Source organism: Hyla sarda, chromosome 4 (genome assembly GCF_029499605.1).
Source record: "Hyla sarda isolate aHylSar1 chromosome 4, aHylSar1.hap1, whole genome shotgun sequence".
Taxonomy (NCBI): domain Eukaryota; kingdom Metazoa; phylum Chordata; class Amphibia; order Anura; family Hylidae; genus Hyla; species Hyla sarda.
In genome coordinates this window covers 233,053,362-233,080,446 of record NC_079192.1, presented here as the reverse complement: position 1 = coordinate 233,080,446, position 27,085 = coordinate 233,053,362, and the positions used below count along the sequence as shown (strand labels likewise).

General features: G+C 42.2%; 2 protein-coding genes across 4 annotated transcripts in view; one reads left to right on the top strand and one right to left on the bottom strand.

Annotated features, from left to right (window-relative positions):
* LOC130369048 (tetraspanin-7-like) overlaps positions 1–27,085 on the top strand; it is a 63,248-nt gene that overhangs the window by 19,381 nt on the left and 16,782 nt on the right. Inside the window, exon 3 of one of the 2 annotated variants that reach the window (XM_056573740.1) lies at positions 10,153–10,250. In XM_056573740.1, the coding sequence (XP_056429715.1) occupies positions 10,209–10,250 (42 nt within the window). In that variant the 5' untranslated portion in view covers positions 10,153–10,208. Of the gene's footprint in view, positions 1–10,128; positions 10,251–27,085 lie in introns of those variants that run through there. The other variant, XR_008892652.1, reaches the window with a different exon arrangement.
* On the bottom strand, positions 1,624–27,085 carry TRABD (TraB domain containing). Of its 2 annotated transcripts, none has more exons than XM_056573739.1 (10): positions 26,707–27,085; positions 19,109–19,181; positions 13,572–13,650; positions 12,282–12,448; positions 11,540–11,680; positions 10,121–10,231; positions 9,403–9,542; positions 9,120–9,292; positions 7,629–7,740; positions 1,624–4,209 (listed from the first exon to the last, which is right to left on the bottom strand). In XM_056573739.1, exons 2-10 carry the CDS (start codon positions 19,130–19,132, stop codon positions 4,029–4,031), a joined length of 1,128 nt encoding a protein of 375 aa, XP_056429714.1. In that variant the 5' UTR covers positions 19,133–19,181; positions 26,707–27,085; the 3' UTR covers positions 1,624–4,028. The 2 variants fall into 2 exon arrangements, with proteins under 2 accessions (XP_056429714.1, XP_056429712.1); XM_056573737.1 differs by lacking the exon at positions 26,707–27,085 and adding an exon at positions 21,599–21,659.

The window sequence follows — 27,085 nt, the reverse complement described above, 5'->3', positions numbered from 1 at the left end:
TTAGGTAAGTGTTAGTTGTGTCCTGCAGCATGAAGAAGGTCCGGAATCATCTGTAAAACATAGAATACTTGGCAGCGGTGCAGATTTGCTTATTATCTAAGGCATGCTTATTGCTGAGTAAAAAACCCCACAACGACTGATATTACAAAGGAAGGAAAACAGACATAACACAAGGTAATCCTTCATGTTAAGAAATTCCTGAGACAGAAAAAGCACATTTTTAAAAAGTTAAGATATTCCAAATGACCAAACATGGCCCCAAACGATAGATTAAAATATTTGGTCTGTCACAAACATTAGGACAACCACCACCAAGCATACTGTCTACTCCCATACAAATAAAGTTACGGGTTGCACTTTTATACCAGACAAGGTTTCACCTTACATCTACCCTTCTTACAGCTAGATATTAAAAGAAGCTAAAAAGTGACATGCATGAGTTCATGATTTCACAAAGAATAAAAATAGCATACATTCTGCCAGAAAGTGCTAAATAACCATTACTTCGAGACAAGTTCACCTTTAACACCTAGGACCCTTAAGACATGGAACCCACCCAAAGTATAAGGCTGGTTTCATGCATTGCATAATTGTATGCCACGGCCATATCTGCACATAAAGGATGGAATTCATCAAGAGCAGCGTTTCATAAACCGCTCTTATTTGAAATTCCAGCCGGATTCATGGCACTGGATCTAGCGAGACGCGCACACCAGCCTCAGACATCTATGCCAGTTCAGAGTTGGTGTAGATCTGAACTAGGAGTTAAACCTGTGTGCAGATGTATATTGTAATAAAGCAAGCACATGGGGAGGCCACAGCCCTGCACTCAATGCCGAACCTCCTTACCACCCATTTGGATAGTGTGGTGCAGACGGGAAAAGATGCTAAATTTCTGCTTAACTGGGGTTTTGCATAACAAATTATAAACTTTTCCTGATCTGCCCTGGAACAAAATTCCCCCCCCCCCCCCCAATATTTTCATGATATGTGGATTTGGATGCAGGATTGCCACAGATTTTAAAGCATAAATCTGGAAGCAGTTTAGTGTCTAATTTGTCCATGGCGTAAATTTACCCCATAATTCCCAAAGGCATTATCTAAGATTAGAAATATATAGCTGTTTTTGTTTTCCTAGAACAAGTACCACTCTTGTTCTCTGTGTGTGGTTCAGTTCTATAGAAGTGAATGGAGTAAACTTGTAATACCACAGACAACCTGAGGACATGTGTGGTGCTGTTTATGAAAAAGCAAGTGTTTTCATAATCTTGGAGAACACCTTTAAAATTGTTGTCGAAGTCACAGCTCAGCTTTCCTGTGGGTAAAATCCCTCCAGTTTTCTCCCACACGGTTTGATATATCAGAGCCATGGTACAGTTTCTGGGAAAAGGCAGAATTATTCTCATCCTGAACCACAACTTTAACAATGTTCTTAATAGATCTCTAAGGACTCCTTCACGGTGTTTCTTTTGTACATGTTAACATTTGTAATGTAACATTCATTTTTAGGAAAAAGTATGCTACAAACCCAATTGCATAGTATGTAGTCCATTTTATAGTGTAATTTCAGATTAAAAAGGGTTTTGCGACATATAATATATATATATATATATATATATATATATATATGCATACACACACACACACGCACATATAATCTGTTGCAGATTTAACCTGTAGATTTCAGCTATTTATTAAATCCACAGCTTGAAGTCTGCATCATAAAATCTGCAGCAGATTTAAAAGGGAAACCGACAGCGGGTTTACCCACACTAAAGTCAATACACAGGGTTATAGTGCGACGCGGATTACAATGAGGTATCAATTACCTAATTCTGCGATCTGGGCATAGCCGTTGTAATGGCCAGCATTGGTAATCTTAAAATGGCTGGTTATATGCAATGGAGGCAAGACCCAGCATACCTAGCTTCCCTGCCTCCTTCCCCTCTGTATTGATATGCCTGCCCACCTCAAGCTCACATTGGTGCAGAGGGAAACGAGGCAGGGAAGCTAGGTATGCTGGGTCCTGCCTCCATTGCACATAGCCAGCCATTTCCAGATTGGCAATGCTGACTAATACATATCTCCGGATAAGTGAAACCTCACTGTAATTCGGTTCACCCGCAATATAACCCTGTGTATTGGGTTTAGTGCGGGTGAACTCGCTGTCAGTTTCCCTTTAAAAGGGTACTCCCCCTCCCCAGCGTCCAAAACTTTTAGTTCAGAGCGCTGGGTGCGGCGGTCGTGACGTCACGGCCACGCCCCTTGTGATGTCACACCCCCTCAATGCAAGTCTATGGGAGCGGGGAGTGACGTCCGTCACTCCCCCTCCCATAGACTTGCATTGAGAGGGCGTGGTGTGACGTCAAAACCCCCGCAGCCCGTACCCAGCATTCGGAACTAAATGTTCCAGACACTGGGGCAGTGGAGTACCCCTTTAAGTAAACATACCCCAAGAGAGCTTGATAAAAAAATCTCCTTTTATCTTTGTTTCCCATTGCAGGGAATCAGAGCTCAGCTTTTATTTCTTATTCTGTTCTTGATAAACGAAAGCTGCGCTGTGATTTGTTGATATGGGCAAATCAGACGGTTTTTCTTTTAGACAAATTTCATAAATCTGCCAAAAGGTGTTTACGAGAGTGCTAAGCTGGGGAGTGAATTGTGCTGCTGAGCACTTCATCTAACTATGTCTATCTTGAGATCAGGGGGATCTCAGTACTAAGACCCCCAACTGATCATAACTTTTGACTTGTCTACATGTCATATCAAAAGTTTTTCTAAATGACAGTAATGCTTTCCTTCCTATTTTACTACTCGTCATGTTTTATCAGAATCCCAAAAGTGTTGTCAACAAGCTTCTACGGAATTCTGACTTGTGTAGCAATACATCCACTTTGTCTTTCTGTTACAAACTGAACAGATTTGCCTTCCGGAGTCCAGGAAAGCCTCTGCAAGTTCTTGAAATGGCTGTATTTGGGGTCAAGGCAGCTCTTCAAGAAAAAGGACTAATAGTAGCTCCACAAGGTGATTCCCTTCTGCCTGCATATGTGGTTATGCCATTGTTACCAGTCTATTTTGGCCAATTCATCCTGCCAAAGTAAATGACAAGTAGCTGTATGCCACAAAGTGCCTTTAGAGTGCTAACCTACTAAAGATTGCTGACTATTCAACATCTATTATGTACAAATCAATTAATCATTAGTTAAAATATTTATTTTTAACAAGTTTTATATGGCATCCATTTAGTCCAAAAAATAAGTAACACCCATTAAAATAAGTTAAGTGAAAATGTAAATTAGTTACTAGAGGTTGAGGATATCAATCACTAAATAGAAAGTGTAGCTATCAATAGTGTGATCCACCCTGTGGAGTATCCACGTAAAACGTTTGAAGGGTGCTCATTTTTGGAAATAAATGGCAGTGCAATGCAAACCTAAAATAAACCATGTTTAAGCACTTGGGTAGGTTATATAATAGAGTGAAGGTGATTTGGTATAAAACATTTCGTGCCCTGCAGTTACACAATCTTACTTTATAATACAAGTGAAAGACTTAACAGTGAATAATAAGCATCTATGGATGTCCCTAATTAATTTACTAAATTCAGCGTGTCTTCGACATTCGATAAGTAAAACATACCAACTCTGGTAAATCAGCAAAGCCGTGTGGTTAGTTAGTCCATATAGTCAATAGTCTCAGTATTGAATAAGGTCAGGTAAATAATAGTGGAAGCACTGCACCATAAAAAGCATTTTGTGACCTCTTTAAAAAAGGAATAGCCCTCTAAAATTACCAAAGATATGATTTTTCCTATAGGGATGGAGTTATTTGCAATACCTATTATAACATTTCCTTTGCATTTAGCCTCATAGCACAACAGTTTCTGCAGAACCTACAGTAGCTGCCACTTATATGTTTTGCCGTGAGAGGACAATGCAATTTCTTGGCATTCCATTGGATATGACCTCAGGGCAGGTGGTGTTATCAATAGCCTAGAAAGAAGAGAACTAGCATCCATTAGCGGAAGTCTAAAAATTCCAGATTCTTATTTGGTTCAGTCTTTGAAGGCAATACTGTGTGGCTGGCACTGAAAGGATAAACTGGGCAGTCCGTTTACTGACACAAAAACAACCGTAACTGAAAAGTCCAAAAAATGTCACTTTTGCTGTAAAAGTAATAATCCTATTCAGGGCTGAGGGAGGAGGCACACTGCAGGAAAGGAAAAAACAAAAATAATATGTAATTAGAAAATGTTGCCTTTGTACATTTTGCAGGGACCAGTTGCAGACATGGCACTTTATATTACCTGCTAATGCCTCTCAAAGTAAATATACATGGCAGCTGGCTGTACACTCTTTAACACAAGACTTCCACAGACCCATAGACATACTTTTGCAGATAATTATAGGGAATAGGCTGCCTCTTCTTCAACAAAATTTACTGTCAGTTAAAACAACTTTTGACATGTTTCCCTTAATCGATAACCGCTACAATTGCATATCTCAAGCCAGTTAAATGGGCACTGTCACCAACTTTATTTTTTGATATGTTGTAGTACTTATGTACTACAACATATCTCTAATATACTTTTATTATTTAAAAACCGGCCACTGAAAAAGGACTGATTTTGGAGTGGCAATCAGTCCTATTTCAGTTAGGCTGCACTCGCTCCCTGCCTGTCAGACAGGCAGGAGTGAGCGCATTGGCTCCAAGGCCACTCCTCCCGCACATCGCCGCTGCCGGACTCTGCAGTAACTGCAAGTGTAATGAGGGAACAGGGTATGCGGGGCGCGGGGCGGGGGGGACGGGCTAGTGCCGTAGCGGGGGGGGGGGGCTAGCAAAAAAAAATAAAAAATAGGATGGTGGGAGCTACCCTTTAAGTGAGCTCCACCCCCGGCTGATCAGATGTGTACAATGCATAGACTTTTGCAGAGAAAATTCTGATTTGATTGACAGTCGGGGAGAGAGGCGTGAGCACTTCACTCTGCTGTAACGTGCAATCTCAACCTTTTGACTGGGCAACATGTTCACAGTTGTTTTAAGTGACAGTATGGCTTTTTCCAGGCCTATTAGGGTTTACATATATTGTTTGATTGTATTTCTTGTAACAAGTCAGGAGCATCATTTTGTAGAACTCTGCGTTGTGGCTTTTCTCCGATACTTCACCTAGGAAAAATATGAATAAACTGACAACTGAGTGTTACCAAGTGGGGTTGTGACCCTACATGCTGACAGGAGTTTAATCATTGCTGACAGTGTCAGACTATGTTGGGACACACGTCTTAGGCATGAGGAATAGTAACAACCAGTTGTCAATCTATATAAATAAATATTAAAGTAAGAGGAATAATAAATGAATTGTTATATTCTAGGGAATGCAACTAAATAAGCCAGAACAGCTGTTTTAAAAAGGGAACCTGTTATCACTTTCACACTGCCTGAACCATGATCAGGCTGGGTTCACACCACGTTTTTGCAATACAGTTCCCGCATACGTTTTCAATTTGAAATCCGTACGGAACTGTATTGAAAACCATATGCATTGACTCTCCATTGAAAACTGTATGCCAAAAGATGCATCAAGTTGTCAGATTTGCATCCTGTACAGTTTTGGCAGTTTTTCTCCCGTACCCAAAACCGTAGCCTACCACGGTTTTTGGTCCGGGTGAAAAACATATATATATTTTTTTTTTTAAACATGGGAGTCAATGGGAACCGTTTTTTCTTAGAAACTGGATGCAACCGGACATCATTTTACGAACCGTAAACGGATTAAAATCTGTACACGTTTAGTTAGGTTTTGAGGAATCCGTTTTATTTTTAAATCAAAAACCCGATACAGGAACTGTATTGCAGAAACGTGGTGTGAACCCAGCCTCAGCCAGTCCCCAGCAGATTCTGTCTGCCCACTGGCCTGCCTAGATTGATAGATCTCTACTTACACCCAAAAAGGGAGGGGTCTATCCAGGCTGGTGGGGCGGGGAAAAGCCATTGAAGATCACCCTAATGGACTTGTGGTTCTGGCAACCTGAAGGTAAGGACAGGCTCCCTTTTAAAGGGTTAAAATATTTATATAAATTTGCGCTATCAGGGACTTTCCAGTGTCTATATGTAGTATCATAAACCGTACGAATGTATATAAGAAATATATTCCTTACTTGGAACTATAAGGTGCAATGTTTTGCTGACTCCTGGTGCAGCGTTCCAATTCCAAGGTGCTTTTTACTGTGAGATGTGTTATCCTGAAGAGCCTCACTGGACTGACTTCACTCACAGGTAAGCCAAATAATGTGACGTCACTCCTAGCTAGTGAAACTTCAGCGGGAAGCGGTACGGCAGAGAAGTCGCCGGCTGGGGCTGTCTCTCAACTCCCCCCCCCAGATACTATTGAAACCTGCAGCAACTAAAGACAGACATATTTTTTGACTTACCTGTGAGTGAAGTCATTTCAATGAGGCTCTACACCTTAAAATTACAAGAAAGCAATATAACATCGTACATGTATTTTCAAGATCTTATATACATTTGTACGGTTTTATGATACTACTATACACTGGAAAGTCCCAGATAGCGCTGATTATATAAATATTTTAGGTCTTGCTTTTCCAATTGTATGGTATACGGGGGCCCATACATTAATTAGCAGCAATCAGGGCAGTATCCCACAGACTTTGCAAGCACAAGCATCATGGTATATATAGATCCCTTTAAAGATACTGCTGGCCTTTTAGTGTTTAAAATTTAGCATCCATCAGTAAAAAGGCTAAACCACAAATGTTTAATATCCTAATACTTCATATAAATACATATATATTAACTAACTGTACTGAAGTTATCCCTCAAGTGACCTAACATGTTATACCAGGGACCAGTTGGATAAAAACATGGTATCACATATATGACAACAATTTCACACATAAGAAGCTACTCAGACTTAAACTACTAAGGCTATATTCACATCTAGGAATAAATAAAGAAGCTACAAAAGCAGCAGAATCCCACTGTAAACAATGGGAGGCTGCCGCAAGTGGATTCTGTTCAGAATTTGCTCTGTGCAGATGTTTCTTAGTGTGCATGGGCCCTTAGTATAAAAGTAAACTGTAAATATATATGTATTTTTTAAGCTGTTGGTGGCTGGCACACTTCCAAACTCCTTTTAAATTCTCAGCCAAGTATCGAGTCAGTATCGAGCCAGGACAATAATTGTTATGTTAGGTCCCAGCATTACACACAGTGCTATTTGTGCCGTCAAAACAGATCTGCAATTTAATGGATACAGATTTCATCTTGTGACAGATCCAGAACTCTGTTGTGGGTTCTGTTTATCATTGAAACCATTACCCAGATGCAAACAGAGCCTTAATACACTATCAGATTATAAATATCTATCCTAGGTGCAGCTATAAGAAAAAATAAATAAAAAAATTCTGTAAAATGAGCCGACCGGAGTCACTATTTGACTCCTGTCGGCTCATTCAAATAAACGAGATGCGGCCGGCTCCTGCTGGGATACGGGAGCGCCCGGTTTTCACATTTCCCAGCAGAATCCGGTCACCATAACTACAAATCGTTATGTAAATGTTGCCTTAGCCATGTGTAAGTATATTTATTTGTAAATACAGACTAACCTCAGGATTTCCGCTATATTCACATCAGTATTCCAGTTCTTCTCAATACCAGGTACATGTCCCATCCCGACAACACCAACAACAATAGATGGGACACTTTTTCTAGGCTCACCTAAGGGACACATGGTAAATTAAAGAACATTAGCCATCGAGTCAATATTACATTTATCTGTAAGTTTACGCAATATTTAATAACAAAAAAATACCTCTGTTAGATACTTTTTATGGTGCCCCCTGGGGATCTTCTCAGAACATGCATCTAATGTGTTAAGTAATGTTAAGAAGCAGATTCACACTTAAAAGTATCCTGCACAGATTTGATGCGCAGGATTTGATGTGCAGGACTTTCTGCTGCAGATTTCAATGTAAACTAAATGACTGAGCACAGCTTCTAATCTACAGTTACATATCCTGCGCATCAAATCTGCGCAGGATCCTGTATATGTGAACAAACCCTAAATGAGGCAATCAATGCTGAATGTTGGCATGTAAATGGAAAGGGGGCTTGCAGGGTGCCAATGGGTTTCCATTTAAGTTTTCTATCATTGGCCCCCTTTTTTATGCCCTAAAACCCCCCAAAAGTGTTGTTTCCCTACACAAAGTAATTTATTGTTGAAAAGAAAAACCTAAAAAACTGTAAGCTTTATATAATTGAGGTTGCATCATCCATATGCAGCCCCATAATAAACAATCCCATTATTTATCCCTTTCCTGCACAGTTTTTTATAGTAAGGTGCCCCCTAAAAAGCTATAGACAGCTTTCAGTAATTCAGTAGGCAATCCATGGCACTACCAGTTATGTTGCAAGTGGTTAATGTTTCATTTTCCCATAAACATTTTCAGGCTTGTGTGTCTCCACATCTATCCATCTATCTATATTACACACACACAGAAGGACGTCACACATTAGGGTTACACACACAAAACACCCTGCTGCAAGATTACACACGCAGCCTTAAAATGTTTATGGGAAAATAAACAATTACCAAATTGCTACATAATTGGCTGTGCAGTGGATTACATGCTGGATCCACAAAAAACTAAAAACTAAACCAGTCCCCATATAGCTACATGGCAGGATGGAATTGCTGTTTCATTCCACTACTAGAAAGTTATACCTTAAATGAATACTAAAATGGTACCATTGAAAAAACATAGTGGTTTCAAAATGTGAAGGTTAAAAAATAATAAGAAGAAATGGTTTGCCCTTAAAGGGCTGTTTCTGTTTCTTTCTGATCTTGAATTAAGCCTAAGGGCTTAATCATGGCTAAAATTTGGGACATCTGAATAATTCTAAGATGTAACTCCAGATCTTATACCCTTGATACAAACAGAAGAGCTAAGCCCAAAAATGATGGTGTCCTGATGGTTCCTAGAGGAGCTTTGTGAATGTGTTTTATTGGAAAAACATTGAATGTGGTCATGTTTCTGAAGCTATAAGACACACAGCTAGGTTCAATGCTAATGGGATTAGTACAGTCTCATCATTACTTTCAGAGGCACGAGGTAGTTCAGTTTTTCTAGCCGCTTGCTTCAACATGTAGGTGAGATAAATATCTCTCTCAGAGACTATAGTGCGGTGAAGGTCAGGAAATTCACCAATCATTTCTGCCATCATCTGCTCCAATAAATCCTTCTGTTTACATTTCTCCACGTCATCCTCGCTGAAACAAGAAATTCAAGCCAGACAAATAATTAAAATTCAGGAGAGGTCTACTACATAAATTATTAACATAATACATGACAATGACATCTTCAAAAGGAGACCAGGTACCTGATGGGGTCTGATAATGAGCAGAGGCCCCAGGCGAGCTTCACCTTCTGCCAGAATGAAAGTGCAGCAATGGCTCTCTTGAACGTTACGGGAATAGGTCTGTCTCCAAGGTGGAATTTACAGAAAGGCACTTTGCTTGCCTGCAATTTTACCAACATAAACATTCAGTAAGAATATTACTGTGGAATTTATGGATAGAAAAGGTTTCTACATCAGGTATCTAATGGCGGTACTGTTATGCATCGCAGTTCTTGACACATTCCATAGTGTTTGTGCGCTGTTTTGTTATTTGATGACAGGGCATAAAATAAATAGCAAGTTTATTGTGGCCAGAAAAGAGTTATTCAAAGAGTATATAATGTGACTGCAGGAATTCCTAGAATCCTGGCTGGACACAGGGGGAAATTTATTAAAACTTGTCCAGAGGAAAAATTGCCCAGTTGCCCATAGCAACCAATCAGCTCACTTCTTTCATTTTTAACAAGGCCTCTGCAAAATGAAAGAAGCAATCTGATTGGTTGCTATGGGCAACTAAACAACTTTTCCTTTGCACAGGTTTTGATAATTGTCCCCCAAAGTGTTTACACAAAGCAAGGTTGTGATAAGCATGTGATGGCAATGCAAGAACGTCATCATTGTTTGGTGTTATATTACAAACAAACATGTACACTAACTATTATGTAAAAGTGTAGAATGGTATCACATGTGTAAGTCTCACCTCTTTGAAAGCCTCTCTGAACTCCCCACCAGGAGCCATTCCTAGCTGTTCAGTGATGTGAGCAGACACCTTCAGTAGAAGCATTTGCATGAGGCCAGACATGACTCCGTTCTGCCAGAAAAACAAAAAGGTAAGATGGTAGGAACTCTAATGAAGCAGGCAACACTATATAGACCATTTTAAACGGTATTCCAAACTATGAACACTTATACCCTATCCATAGGACTCAAAGTGGAGTGGAAAGTCGCACTCCATTCACAGTCTATGGAGTTGCCACCAACAGCCAGTACATAACTCAGCCAAGCATGTATGCACTATGAATGGACTCAGCCAAGCATGTATGCACTATGAATGGACAGAAGGGAGAATCACTGACAGACACCCCTGGAGGTCATGATGTCACCCAGCAATTTGGGAGGCTTCATGTACATTAGAGGTCAGCCAATCCTGTTGAAATCAGTGTACTTGGTCAACTTTAACCCCTTAACAATGCAGGACGTCAATGTACGTCCTAGTGAGGCAGTACTTAACGCACCAGGACATACATTTACATCCTATACATCACCGCGAGCATCGGAGCGATGCTCGGGTCATGCGCGGCAGTTCCCGGCTGCTGATAGCAGCCAGAGATCCGCCGGTAATGGCGGACATCCGCGATCATGCGGATGTCTGCCATTAACCCCTTAGATGCCGTGATCAATACAGATCACGGTATCTGCGGGAGTGCGGTCAGAAAAATGCATGATCAGATCGCCTGCAGCGCTGCCACGGCGATCTGATCTGTAATGGCAGACAGAGGTCCCCTCACCTGCCTTGGTCCGTCACCCGGCGTCTTCTGCTCTGGTCTGAGATAGAGCAGACCAGAGCAGAAGATTGCTGATCACAATGATCAGTGCTATGCATATAGTATTAGCAATCAAATGATTGCTATAAATAGTTCCCATGGGGACTATTACAGTATAAAATAAAAGTAAAATAAGTAAAAATAAAAAAAAATTGAAATTTCCCTTCCAATAAAAATGTAAATTGTCCGTTTTTCCCCATTTTACCCCCAAAAAGGGCAAACATTTTTTTTTAATAAACATATTTGGTCTTGCCGCGTGCGTAAATATCCAAACTATTAAAATATAATGCTAATTATCCCGTACGGTGAACGGCGTGATCGTAAAAAAAAAAAAAAAATCCAAAATTCATGCTTTTTTTTTTTTTTTATAACATTTTATTCCAAATAAAATTGATAAAAAATGTATTAAAAGTTTTATATATATGCAAATGTAGTATCAACAAAAATTACAGATCACGGGGCAAAAAAAAGAGCCCTCATACCACCGCTTTGGATAGGTGATAAGATGTATAAGGCCGGAATACCCCTTTAAGTCTGAAGGACACAGCTCTTTATCACATTGATCTACAGAATACCTGTTTAATTGCTTGATGAAGTTTTTCCAGGTTTATTTCTTTGGCTTCTTTAAGTAAAGTTTCTTCATCCATCTTTAACATGGACACTCGGTACTGACACAGTTCAACCACTACTACATCTGGCTGAACCTCTTGAATGGTCTATGAAAGCATGATAAAGAAATGTATTTAAGAGTAAAATACACAACAATATAAATATATTTAGTGATAGTCACATATCACTTTGTCACAAGGCATTTTGGTTAGTATTCTTTATCAGTATTCATTAGTTTCCTCAGAGTAGATTCCTCTGGTTTTGGCTTTACAAATACTGACCAGAATACAGCCATAGGAAAGTGGCCATAAGCTGATCGGAATTTCTTTGATAAAAATAAAACAGTAAGGGCCTATGCACACTGGGTAAATTCATTTCTTTGCTGAATTTCCTCAGTGGATGTGTGCCACCCAGAATCTGCGCTTATTTTGAGAGGAATTTTACACTAGATTTAAGAATTAGAAAAAAAAGCCCCACTGACAAATGAATACGGTCATTCTTTCGGCAGAATCCAGATCAACATAAGAAGTCCCACTACAGAACTACCATAATGTGAGCACGGAGAAGCGGAATCCTATTGAGATCACTAGGATTCTGATGCAAGCGGATTCCACTGAGTTTCCTCAATGTGCACAGGCCCTAAGATTCAGGAACAAATCATTAAATAGGGAAGCTGTACTTCCTCTTAAAAGCTGGTCTAGGTATTACCTTTACCACATCTTGTTTACTGCTGTCACTAAAGTGCGCAGTGCCCACAATGTACACTGTACTTCCCTCCTCTGTGCTAAGTACGGTCACGGTTTCTGGAAGGGATGGGCACTTCTGTCTTTTCTTCATTTTCATTTCCCAAAGTATCCGGAAAGCATCAGCATCCGCTAAATAAAAATATGATGGAATATAAGTGACAACATATGCAGGAGGCAGCATACACACTATGAATTAAAGGGTATTATTAACACTTAAAATATATGGGCAACATTAATCTTTGCAGGTGTCAGAATGGCCTAAAATTCAGTTATCAAGCAGAAAAAGTCAAGTAGGGGTGTATTTACACGTACAGTATCCTGTGTATTTTGATGCGCAGGATTTGAAGCTACAGATTTTATGCTGCGGATTTCAATGTGAACTAAAAGACTGAACAAATATGCAGCTTCAAATCCTGCACAGAATACTGTACGTGTGAATACACCCTACGGGTCACACATGTCGTTTTTGGCTGCCTATTTTTAAACCCATTGAAGTCAACGGGTAGCAAAATCATCAGCAGAAAATATGCAGCAGATACTGTATGTGTGAACATATCCTAAAAGGGATATTCTGATTTTGCTTAAAGGAGTACTGTAGTGGAAAAAAAAATTTGGATCCCCTATCCAAAGGATAATCGTGGGATACATGGTTACATGCAAAAAGCATGGCATAAACAAGGCATGGGTTAATATTTAAAACAAAACCAGAAAAGTAAATTTTTCGTAGCCAAAATGGCCCAAAACAAGTACCACACATTTATATTTACCTGACATATCACAAAAGTAAACTATATGTGATATGTCAGGAACTTTCCCATTAAATGCAACTGAAGTCAATGGGGGGGGGGGGGGGACTGATGTAAATTAACTTTTTGGGGGCATAAACATTCTAAAAATCTAAGGCTTTGGTCACATACTGTAAGACAAAAAAAAGTGCATAAAAAGTGGCTTTCTAAAACTCTAAAAATGTGGTATATTAAAATCTATGAAAAAGCGGTTGTTAGTGTCCACATTGTATTAAAAAGAGAAAAAAAAAAAACTTTTGTAATTCTAATGTTGAAATTATGGCTGTTTTTTGGGTATCATGGTAACTCCCCCTCCCCAATGCTCAGTCTACAGAAAGACACAAAGATCCTTTCTTGGCTAAACCCAATCCCATCGGCAGGCTACCAGTCCAAAATTGGGGGATGGGGGAGGAAATAAAATGCAAAGAAAAACTATAAAATGCTTGTCAATCCTACTGGATACTGACAGATGTTGTGCGGTAAATCCGATGTATCATTTGGTCCATCCTCTGTTGTTTCTGACTCTGCCATTACATCTGCACCAACCTGGAAAAGGCAACATTTCATATGTTTAAAACCATATGTCTCCTGGATACAGGAAATGTCATTATTTTATTGTTTCATTTTTGATGTTTCCAGAAATATCGCTAAACTTCCACCTTGTGCAGTTCCATCATGGAGTAAAATGTGTACTTCTGTGTCTACAAAGCCATTATTCATCAGACAATCTTGTGTTCAACCATCTAATGTGTGTGGCCTCCTTTAGAAAATAAGCAGTTTCACATAACATTTTCACCTGTACCATACCAGGGCATTTAATTCAGTTAGACAAAGGCCATGTTCACACACTGTAAAAAACAATCTGCTGTTTATTAGCCACTTACAGCTGAGGAAATTGCCTATTTTACAGTGTATGTTTGTGTGTGTAGATAGATATAAATATCTAAGATATTTAATAAAGGGGTATTCCATTGGGAAAAAAAAATTAAATCAACTTATGACAGAAAGTTAAAACAGATTTGTAAGTTACTTCTATTTAAAAAAACGTAATCCTTCCAGTACTTATCAGCTGTTGTATGCTCCACAGGAAGTTCTTTTCTTTTTGAATTTCCTTTCTGCCTTACCACAGTGCTCTCTGCTGACACCACTGTCCATGTCAGGAACTGTCCAGAACAGAATAGGTTTGCTATGGGGATTTGCATGGACAGTTCCTGACATGGACAGTGGTGTCAACAGAGAGCACTGTGGTCAGGCAGAAAGGAAATTCAAAAAGAAAAGAACTTCCTGTGGAGCATACAGCAGCTGACAAGTACTGGAAGGATTAAGATTTTTTAATAGAAGTAACTTACAAATCTGTATAACTTTCTGGCACCAGTTGATTAAAAAAAAAAAAAAAAGTTTTCCCAGCGGAGTACCCCTTTAACCCCTTAACGACCAAGGACGTAAATGTACATCCTAGTTTGGCAGTACTTTGCGCACCAGGACGTACATGTACATCCTGTGTATGATCGCGAGCATCAAATCGGTGCTCGCGTCATACATGGCAGGTTCCGGCTGCTATCAGCAGCCGGGGACTCCTCCGGTAATGGACGACATCTGTGATCGCGTGGATGTCCGCCATTAACGCCTCAGATGCCTTGATCAGTACAGATCACGGCATCTGTGGCAATGCGCAAGTTGTGGCTGCGGCGATCCGATCATCTGTAATGGCAGACGTAGGTCCAGTCACCTGCCTCTGTCCGTCTCCCGGCGTCTTCTGCTCTGGTCTGAGATCGAGCAGACCAGAGCAGAAGATCACCGATAATACTGATCAGTGCTATGTCCTATGCATAGCACTGAACAGTATTAGCAATCAAATGATTGCTATATATGGTCCCCTATGGAGACATAAAAAGTGTAAAAAAAAAAAAAAAATTTAAGTTGGAAAATGTAAAAAAAATCAAAATAAAAAAAGTGAAAAATCTCCTCCCCCAATAAAAATGAAAATTGTCAGTTTTTCCCATTTTACCCCAAAAAGCATAAAACTAATATTTTTTATAAAACCTATTTGGTATCGCCGCCTGCTTAAATGTCCGAGCTATCAAAATATAATAGATATCGAGGCTCAGGGTCTTGAATATTTGGTTAAAATTTATATATATATGTGTGTGTTTGCCAAATACAATAAGTATAGTTAATATATAAATGAGGTATATACTTTGCATTCAAATAAGGTGCATTCATTCAGTGACTTTGCATGTGTAATCCAGCCAAATGTCATAAATGAATGAGAGGACCGCACTTTGTAATCCAAAGGGTGATAGTACAATGGTAATAAGTATCCTTTGTAGAAACAGATACTTTGTATGCACTTGTGATGTGTCTCTGCTTAGTTCTCTATGCAAGAGGTTTGCTGCTGGAGACTCTGCCGTCTCAGTGGTATGAAGCGATATTACAGATAAGTACATGTTCTTCAAATTTGTTACAATACGTGCATATAGTTTATGGTGGATGGTAACACAATCCCCTTAGGCAAAGGGTCCACTGCTAGAGACCGTGCAGTCTCAAAAGTATGCAGTAGAATAGGTGGGTTAATTTCTGGCTTTAGCTGCTGAGTAAAAGTCCTATGGAGGACTTGAAACACGTCCAGCTTATACCTTAGAGTGCTGCATCACCCAGCCCTATTTTAGATACAGAGCCATCCTATCTACGGCATACGTTACTTGAGTACGGGACCGCAGCCACGAGGACACGCCACATTGATTCAACTGCCAGGACCGCAAAAGACATCTCCACTTAGCGGACCCACCGCTATCCTACTCCTTGCTGTATCACATGAGACGGCCGTGTCTCTAACAGTAAGTCACCTTCTACCACTGTCGGGATTGTCAGCCACATACCAGGTACTATATACATGGATATGTTATACAGTTGAAGCGCTGCAGTCCCCCAGAAATTAGCCCACCTATTCCACTGAATACTTTTGAGACTGCACGGTCTCTAGCAGTGGACCCTTTGCCTAAAGGGATTGTGTTACCATCCACCATTAACTATATGCACGTATTGTAACAAATTTGAAGAACAGTTACTTATCTGTAATATCGCTTCATACCACTGAAACGGCAGAGTCTCCAGCAGCAAACCTCTTTGCAAAGAGAACTAAGCAGAGACATCATCACAAGTGCATACACAGTAGCTGTTTCTACAAAGGATACTTATTACCATTGTACTATCACCCTTTGGATTACAAAGTGCGGTCCTCTCATTCATTTATGACATTTGGCTGGATTACAGATGCAAAGTCACTGACTAAATGCACCTTTTTTTGAATGCACAGTATATACCTCATTTATATATTAACTATACTTATTGTATTTTATCTTTTATTTTTTGCCTTCTGCAATATATATGCTATTACCTTTATTTTATTGTATAATTGCTAACTCACAAGGGCCCTGTGAGATTGGCATACACTCTATATATTTAATAAATTATTTTAACCAAATATTCAAGACCCTGAGCCTCAATATCTATTTCCATTATTTACCGTTTTTATTGGCGCAAAACATGCATTTTTTAGGCAAAAATGTTTAGCCTAAAGTCTATCTGCGTGTTATACGCCGATAAGCTGCTGCAGTTCAATGATTTAAAGCGGGCGCTATAAATCAATGAACTGCAGCGGCTTTTGCAGGTCCAGAGACCGCCACCGCTGCCGGCTTCTCTGCCCCTGCCTGTCCTGGGGTCTAGAGCCCTGCTGCCTCCGCTTCTCTCCCCCTGCTGTCGGCGCCGCTGCCCCTTCTCTCCCCCTGTCTATCGGTGCCGCTGCCCCATTGCCGGGACAGATAGCCAGGGGGAGAGAAGCGGCGCAGGCAATGGGGCAGCCCCGTTGCCTCCCCCATCCCCGGTTGTATAATTACCTGTTGCCGGGGTCGGTTCCACGCTGCTTCAGGCCTCCGGTGTGAGTCCCCTGCGTCGTTGCTATGCGCTGCACGACGCAATGACGAGTGACGTCACTAGTCATTGTGTCTCGCAGCACATAGCAACAACGCAGGGGATGCCAAAACAGAGGCCTGAAGCAGCGCGGACCCCACCCCGGCAACAAGTAATTATACAACCTTGGATGGGAGAGGCAACGGGGGCAGCGGCGCCGGCAATGGGTGCCGCTGCCCCTTCTCTCCCCCTGTCTGTCGGCGCTGCTGCCCCATTGCCGGCGCTGCTTCTCTCCCCCAGGCTATCAGCGCCGGCAATGGGGCAGCGGCACCAATAGACAGGGGGAGAGAAGGGGCAGCGGCACCGATAGCCAGGGGAGAGAAGCGGCGGCAGCAGGGCTCTAGACCCCAGGAAAGGCAGGGGGAGAGAATCTGGCAGCGACGGCCTCTCTCCCCCTGCCTTTCCTGGGGGCTTCTGCGGGGTAAGAAACAGTGTATCGGGGTATACACATGCACACACGCACCCTCCTCATTTTACCAAGAATATTTGGGTAAAAAACTTTTTTTACCCAAACGTCCTTGGTAAAATGAGGGTGCATGTTATAGGCCGGTGCGTGGTATACCCCCATAAATACGGTATTTTCAATTGACACTGTGGGTATCATGTGCCATTTGGGCTGCTCGGGTCATTGGGAACTAGGTGATTTAGAGCCTCTCCTATACTTTGTATTATCAAAATATAATGTTAATGATCCCGTACGGTGAACGGCGTAAGCGTAAAAAATAGTCCAAAAAAAATGCAGCTTTTTTGTCCAATTTTATTCCAAAAATTTTTAAAATAAAATTATCTAAAATTTTTATATATGCAAATGTTGTATCGATAAAAAGTACAGATGACAGCGCAAAAAATTAGCCCTCATGCCGCCCTATATACGGAAAAATGAAAAAAGTTATAAGTGGTCAAAATAGGGCGAATTTAGATAACTGATTTTGTACAAAAAGTTTTAGATTTTTTTTAAGCGGTAAAAAATATAAAAGTACGGTATCTAGCCATGGGTATCATTTTAATCGTATTGCCCCAGAGAATAAAGAACACATGTCATTTCTACCGTAAAGTGTATAGTGTGAAAACAAAACCCTCCAAAATGCGCAAAATTGTGGTTTTCATTTAAATTTCCTCCCTAAAAAATAATTTTTTGGGGTTCGTGGTACGTTTTACGGTAAAATGAGAGGTTTCATTACAAAGTACAATTGGTCACACAAAAAACAAGCCCTTATATGGGTCTGTAGGTGGAAATGTAAAAGAGTTATGGATTTTAGAAGGCAAGGAGGAAAAAAAAACTAAAATGCAAAAATAAAATTGGCCTGGTCCTTAAGGTTAAAATGGGCTTGGTCCTTAAGGGGTTAAGGTTTGTGTATTGCAAAACAGTGAAAAATGGCCCGAAACTACTGCCAATCACAAATTTATAGGCCAAATTTACTTATACAGGGGCAAAATGAGTCTCTGTTTAAATAATGCAATACCATCACAGTTTAAAAAAATATATTAAAAAAAGTCCAAAAGTACTCTGCTTGTGGACACGTTCATTCTTTTGCAAGTCCCTTTCCAAGGCGGAATTTCCACAGTGTGAATGGCTCAACAGAAGACCCATTCACACTAATGTTAGGCTCGAGCATCGAAATCTATGGGGGCAGAGATTCTGTAGTGGGAACCTATTCCAACTATGGCCCTTTTCTCACATATTAAAGGGGTATTCCAGGCAAAAACTTTTTTTATATATATCAACTGGCTCCAGAAAGTTAAACAGATTTGTAGATTACTTCTAACTTTCTGGAGCCAGTTGATATATATATATCTATATCTATATCTATATCTATATATCTATATATATATATATATATAAATAAATAAAAGTAAATCTAATTCCATTTTCTGTGAATTGAAACAAGTAGCAATTAGGGTTTAAAAGGGCACTTATGGCTTTTCAACTATTTCGTTATGTACGCAGCTGTTTATAAAGCAAGGAAAACCCTTTTATATAGGATTTTTCACCCTGCAAAGTGAGATTCATGCAAGTACAATAGGACCAGCTTACCTCCTGGGATTGGCCGTTCTGCATTGCAGGACAGATTTCTGCTTCAACCAGCAGCTTCAAGCTACGTTTCCACCTGCATGAGTCAGTGATGAAACAGTTAACACTATATAACAATAGAAAAGATATGAATACAACAGTTTGCTCCCTAATCTTTATTCCACATAGGCACAGAAGATAAGAGCAATGACTGCCAGTAAGTTCCCTGGATGTGATAAACCCTTTACATGCAACCTGCCATCACTTTCATGCTGCTCGAACAACAAATCATTAGAGCACTTCCCAGAGGCTTTTTCTCCTCCTCAGGTTCTTCTTAAATAGGCGCACATTTGCTTTACGTGTAGTTGGGTCACTGTAAAATTTTACTGCCAAGTGCCACTCAAAACGAAAAAAAAAAAAAAAATGTTCAATTAAAAACAAACAAAACTTTATACACAAGCTGTCAGAAACATCCGCATGGAGTCAGTATGGAGACAGCTGTAGGTACAGTGTGGTACCATATGGTGCCTCCATGTAACACTGTATTATGAAAAATAAATGCGCTTGGTTTCCATACCTTCAACAGTGGAACAGCAGGGCTTATGCTGGAATATCCTTGTGAAGAGAACCTGGGAGGTCCCCACACACTGCCCCAGTACCTGGTGGAGGCAGTAAACAGCATTCTGACACTGCTTTTATATGCTTAAAAGGGGTACTCCGGCACTTAGACATCTTATCCCTTATCCAAAGGATAGGGGATAAGATGCTTGATTGCGGGGGTCCCGTCGCTGGGGACCCCCGTTATGTTGCACGCAGCACCCCAGTTAAAATCAGTCCCCAGGGCATGTTCGCTCCGGGTCTGATTATCAGCAACCACGGGGCCGGCGGCATGTGACGTCACGCCTCTGTCCCCGTGTGACGTCACGCTCCACACCCCTCAATGCAAGCCTATGGGAGGGGGCGTGGCTATGGGAGGTCGTTTTTTCCTCCTCGCCTTCAAAAAATCATAACTTTTATTTTTTCATCCACAGACTAGTATGAGGGCTTGTTTTTTGCGCGACCAGTTGTCCGTTGTAATGCCATCACTCACTTTACCATAAAATGTATGGCGCAACCAAAAAAATACTATTTGTGTGGGGAAATTAAAAAGAAAACCACAATTTTGCTAATTTTGGAAGGTTTCGTTTTCACGCCGTACAATTTAAGGTAAAAATGACACGTGTTCTTTATTCTTTGGGTCAGTACAATTAAAATACCCATGATAACATACTTTTCTATCGCAAACTTTTTAACCAAATTAGTACATTTAAAATCCCTCTATTTTGAAGACCTATGACTTTTTCATTTTTCCGTATAAGCGGCGGTATGAGGGCTAATTTTTTGCGCTGTGATCTGTACTTTTTAGTGATACCATATTTGCTTATATAAAACTTTTAATCCATTTTTTAATAACATTTTTTGGGAATAAAATGTTATAAAAAAGCAGCTATTTTGGACATTTTTTTTACGTTCACGCCAATCCCAGTATGGTATCATTAACATTTTATTTTAATAGTTCAGATATTTACGCACGCGGCGATACCAAATATGTATATAAAATAAAAAAAATTACATTTTTTGGGGGTGAAATAGGGAAAATGGGACAATTTACGTTTTTATTGTGGGTTTTTTTATTTATTTATTTTTTTTTTACACTTTAATAGTCCCCATAGGGGACTATTTATAGCAATCATTTGATTGCTAATACTGTTCAGTGCTATGTATAGGACATAGCACTGATCAGTGGGAAGGCAGCGGGAAGGCAGCGGAGCAAGGTGAGGGGACCTCCGTCTGCCATGCTGGATGATCGGATCACTGCGGCAGCGCTGTGGGCGATCCGATCATCCATTTAAGTGACCGCGATGCTGCAGATGCCGTGATCTGTATTGATCACGGCATCTGAGGGGTTAATGGCAGACATCCACGGGATTGCAGATGTCCCCCATTACCGGCGGGTCCCTGGCTGTGATCAGCAGCCGGGACCTGCCACGCATGAACCGGGCATCGCTCCAATGCTCGCGGTTATGCTTAAGACGTAAATGTTCCTCCTGGTGCATTAAGTAGTAGCTTAGGCTGGGTTCACACTACGTTTTCTCCCATACGGGAGCGCATACGGCAGGGGGGAGCTAAAACCTCGCGCTCCCGTATGCCTTCGTATGCGCTCCCGTATGTCATTCATTTCAATGAGCCGGCCGGAGTGAAACGTTCGGTCCGGTCGGCTCATTTTTGCGCCGTATGCGCTTTTACGACCGGACCTCAAACCGTGGTTGACCACAGTTTTAGGTCCGGTTGTAAAAGCGCATACGGCGCAAAAATTAGCCGACCGAACGTTTCACTCCGGCCGGCTCATTGAAATGAATGACATACGGGAGCGCACACGAAGGCATACGGGAGCGCGAGGTTTTAGCTCCCCCTGCCGTATGCGCTCCCGTATGGGAGAAAACGTAGTGTGAACCCACCCTTACCAGGACGTACATTTATATCCTGCATCCTTAAGGGGTTAATCAAACAGCCAGTCCATAGAAAGAATCATTTGTGAGGCCACAGGGCAGGTGGTGATATAGCATACAGTACACGGCTGTATCCTATGGCTAGGGCACAGTGTTGTGATGCTGCCCCAATCCTTTGTAGCTTCTCCTCTGTGACCAGTAAACAGCATAGGATGCGGCTCACACACGACTCACTTTGTTCCAAACTGTTTACTGGTCACAGAGAAGTCAGTGAGAGGAGGTCGGGGCCGTCTGTTGTATGCTCCATCACTGCCCAACCCGTGGCCTTACCACAGATTCTCCAAGGGACTGGCTGTATCCCAGAGGGCCACATGTCTGGCGTCCTGGCTTTAAAAGGATATTACTATCTTCGACATTTATGACATAGCCACAAATGTCTCATAGATGGAGTTTCCGTATGTCCAAAACATTGGTCTCCCAATCCTACCTGCTAAGGTGGCCACAAATACATGGCTCTCTCCTACCACATCTATGGGGAAAGTCAAAATCCGCAATAAATCAACAATTGTTGCGGATTTTGCAGCAGGAATGTTGTGGACTTTCCGCTGTGGCTATGTGTGGCCATACACACAACCCCCACCATTCCCCGCACATAAGAATATTGAAGGCCCTTACTTAGGGCAGGCTATTAATAGCAGTTTGTGGGGGAAGGGGGCTTACATTAGGGTGGAATACACTCCAGGAAAGACAGCAGCCTAGCTCCATCCAAGACAAAAAAATGGTGATTTGCCCATAGCAACCAGTGATAGCTCAGCTTTCATTTTACCAGATCTCATAAAGATATAAAGCTGAGCTGTGATTGGTTGTTATGGGAAAGACACCAGATTATGTCTCAGGCATGGCCCCTTTGTTTGCAAGGATCCTTACTAGAGATGAGCGAACTTACAGTAAATTTGATTCGTCAATAACTTCTCGGCTCGGCAGTTGATAACTTTTCCTGCATAAATTAGTTCAGCTTTCCGGTGCTACGGTGGGCTGGAAAAGGTGGATACATTCCTAGGAGACTCTTTCCTAGGACTGTATCCACCTTTTCCTGCCCACCGGAGCACCTGAAAGCTGAACTCATTTATGCAGGAAAAGTCAGCAACCGCCGAGCCGAGAAGTTTGTGACGAATCGAATTTACTGTAAGTTCGCTCATCTCTAATCCTTACTCCTGCACACTATACCATTGGCAATGACTCTGTACTGCAGCCTTGTCCCATCCAAGTGAAAACTCTTAAGTCAAGGCTGTGATCAGATATTTCTGGAAAAGGAAAAGATATGCTAACTAAGACAGTCCACAATTTCCACCATATTTGACAGGAAAAACAGAGCTGCAGGCACCCATTCTAAATCAATGGAGTCCACCTGGTGCTCGTGGTACCCATCATTTGTCGTATCTGGAACTGCTTCATAATTTCCATTTATAACAAAAAACATTCATATATTGAGCTTAATGTACAGATGCAGATGCTCAGTGCACTCATATGTGGGATACAATTTTTATTCACTTCTCGTAGGGCTGGGCGGTATGACCAACTATGTGTATCCCGGTATTTTTTTTTACTTACGGCGGTTCCACGGAGTATAACTGTATTTTCACCCCCCCCCCCCAAATCATGTGACCCGCCAGCGCTGTTCTGCCCCCCAAAATCACGTGACCCGCGCGTGGTGTTCGGCTCCCCCCCAATCATGTGACCCACGCACAGTTTTCGGCTCCACCCCCTAAATCATTTGACCCCATTAATGATCAACCCGGCTTCTTACATGACAGTGGGCTCAGCCTATCACTGGCCGGTGATAGTCTGACGGCTGTCCTCCCCCGTCCCCAGCGTGCGGCCGAGGTGGGTGAGTTAAAAGTTTATTTTCTGTATCTTTTGCAGCCCGGGCATAGGGATACAGCGTACAGCAGTGGTCTCAAACCTGCGGACCTCCAGCTGTTGCAAAACTACAACTCCCAGCATGCCCAGACAGCCGTTGGCTGTCTGGGCATGCTGGGAGTTGTAGTTTTGCAACAACTGGAGGTCCGCAGGTTGGAGACCACTGGCGTACAGTGAGTTCCATCGCCAGCGGCCCCCAACAAAGAGGAGGAGGGCAGTGCTTGACATATGTGAGTAGTACCCCGCTGGGCTGATCATTAATTGGGGGGGGGGCAGAACAGCGCTGGCGGGTAACAGGGTTAGTTCCCCGATATGGGGACAGCGCTGCGCTAGGCTGATAATACATTCCCGAGGGGGAGGGGCCCAACCGGTATTGCGGTATGGGGGAAAATTCATATCGTGCAGCCCAAAAAATTTGGTATAAACCGGTATACCGCCCAGCCCTAAGTTCTCGTGTTAAGTCAGGGTCCTGAAGTCAGCCCCCCACAGATAAGCTTGTTATACCCTGTAGAACAGAATGCCCTTTTTTGGGCAAGGTCACATGCGGCAGATTTGCTGCAAGAAATTTCTATGACTGAAACTTTGTTAGATTTATCTGAGCAGGAATATGTCAGGTGCAGAATATCTCTGTATCAAATCTGCCATACATGACTTATCCTTCAAATGTAGATCATTTCATGTAACTAAAAAAAGAAGTAAAATGAGCAATAAAGTGCTAATAATATGTAAGACATCTTCTTTATGGACACACTGGAAGCAAATAAACAGAAAAGAACAGTCTACTCCAGTCCATGCTGTGGCCTATAGCTTCACGATTAACCGGGCTGTGTTATGTGTAGGAACTGAAAGGAGACATGACAGATCGAAGCCGAAACGCAAAGCAGAAGCAAGCAGTAGTGTGAACATTTCAAGAGCTCATGCCCATGGCTTTTTCCCCAATCTTAGGCTTTAGCTATTTTTGTATGCTTGGTGACTACTCAAATACACTTTAAGGGTCTATTCACATGTACAGTATTCTGCGCAGATTTGATTCGCAGGATTTTCTGCTGCAGATTTCAATGTAAACTGAATGACTGAACACCGCTTCAAATCCTGTGCGTCAAATCTGTGCATCAAATCTGCGCAGAATGCTGTACGTGTGAATAGACCCTAAGGGTCTATTCACACAGAGTATGCTGCCCATACTTGATGCTGCAGGTTTTATGCTGCAGAATTCTATGTAAACTAAATGACTGAACACAGATTCAAATCCTGTGCATTAAACATGTGCAGGATATTGTATTGTACACCACTCAACTGCTCCTGCCAGGATCTCAGGCACTGAGCAGTCATTCGGCGATCGGACAGCGAGGAGGCAGGAGGGCAGGTAGGGACCCTCCAGCTGTCCAGCAAGCTGTTCGGGACACCACGATTTTTGCAGGGTTATAGCTCCCATAAGGGGCTCTAACACTGCACACACTGATCTACACAGATCACTGCCAGGCAATAGACGAGCATTGATCAGTGTTACGCCGCTCGACTGCTTCTGCCTGGATCTCAGGCACGGAGCAGTCATTCGGCGATCGGACAGCGAGGAGGCAGTTAGGGAACCTCCAGCTGTCCAGCAAGCTATTCGGGACACCGCAATTTCATCGCGGCGGTCCCAAACAGCTCCACTGAGTTAACCGGCAAAGTTTACTTTCACTTTAGATGCAGCGATCAACTTTGATCACCACGTCTGAAGGGTTAATACCGGGCGTCACCGCGATCGGTGATGTACGGTATTAGCCGCGGGTCCCAGTCATTGATGGCCGCTGGGACAAACGTGATATGACACGGGGTCAGAATCATGACGTATGCTCATGACATATGCATACGTTATATAGCGGGAAGGGGTTAAATAGCCTCCTCCTTCATTCCTCTTCATTTTGGCATGGAAATTCCGCTTGATGAATAAAATGACAGAAGGCAACAATTTCCTGACCTAAATTATTCCTCATGAATTCCTCAGTGTGAACGCACCCTAAGGAAATCCAGAAAATATAACCTGTTGGGGGTCTTGAGGACCATGCCTGATAAACACTGCTATGGGGTGTATACATTATGCTAAATTCCACAAGTACCATATGGTGTAAGTCAGTGGGGTTTCAACCAACCTCACTGATTTAAAGCGGTACTGTCCCGATGGTCCATGGCAGGATATGTTTAAACTTCCCGGGCAATCTCATGTTCAATTCCCCAACAGTCAGAACCAAGAACTTTCCCCGTGTGAACCATTCAATAAGAATACAGATCACACCTCCTGTCAGAAGCCTGAGGGATCCATTCCCAGCAGCCTGCATTCTCTATACACAGCGGTCCAATATGTCTTAGGCCCCTTTCACACTGCCGGTATGCTCCGGAAAATTTGGCCAAACTCCCTCTTTTTATTTTTGCATTTTGCCGGCCGTAATTTTGCCGGAGCATACTGGCAAATAACGGGTGCCGGTGGACCCCATTGTATTCTATAGCAGGCGTTATTTTTGGAGAGAATAGCCGGAGAAAAAACAAGCACTATTTTTTTCCGATCTCCGATTTTTTCACAATCCAAAAATAACGGACTTCACACTACCGGATACAAACAGCAGTGTGAACGTAGCCTTATTAACAGATCCCAGGGCAGAAACTTTCCCAAAAAGGTAAAAACTAGTAATACGCCCATCATCTTTACTCTGAGACAGGATGTGGCCCCGGAACATCACTGTGGGCTCGTGAGCATTGCAGGAGAGGTTACTGCAGTGTTTTCCCTACAGTATGTGTCCAGCTTTTGCAAAAGTACAACTCCAAGCATGCCTGGGAAGCCAAAAGCTGTCCGGGCATGCTGGGAGTTGTAGTTATGCAACAGCTGGAGACCCACTCTTTGGAAAACATTGAGAAGTATAAAGATGGCTATGCAGGCCCTCTCTGTGGCCTGGCCACTACAATATCACACTACTAGCTCTCATACTACCACACACGTGGCCCTTGACTTGTACATCAATACCTCCATATCATACAGCATGGAAGACCTGCCTGTGCTCCTGTCCTGCAGACAATCCTCTGCTCCAGGGAACTTCCTGACAACAAGCTACTGCACTTTACGGCCCCGTCCTGTAGGGCACAGGACACCTGTGGCCCGCTATGGTGTGACTGTCACCCTGTCCATATGGAGTGAGTAGAGACAGAACAGAAGACCGGAGCACATAACACACTCACCGGTCCGGGCAGGCAGAGAAGTCGCAGCTCTTCGCCCTGGAATCCTTTCCTCTCACTATGTGTGATCCCCGGGCAGGCACTCAGCTGGGGCTAGAGCACGGCACAACATGCTGCACTAGTCATCTCTCCGGAGGGGAGCCTGGAGCGGCGGCAGTGCAGCTTCATGGGACCTGTAGTCTTTACACAAATCGCATCCCCAGCCTTCTCTGGCATCTCATCTAACTAGAACTTCAACTCCCAACATGCCTAGCGGCGCAGCCTCAGCTGTGAGGGAGCCTCCAGTTAGAGATGGTGTTGTCAGCAGAACTTACAGCCAATCAGAAGGCGAACTGGACTAGTGGAGTAAATGGGCGGGGAAACGAATGGCAGGATCACGTGT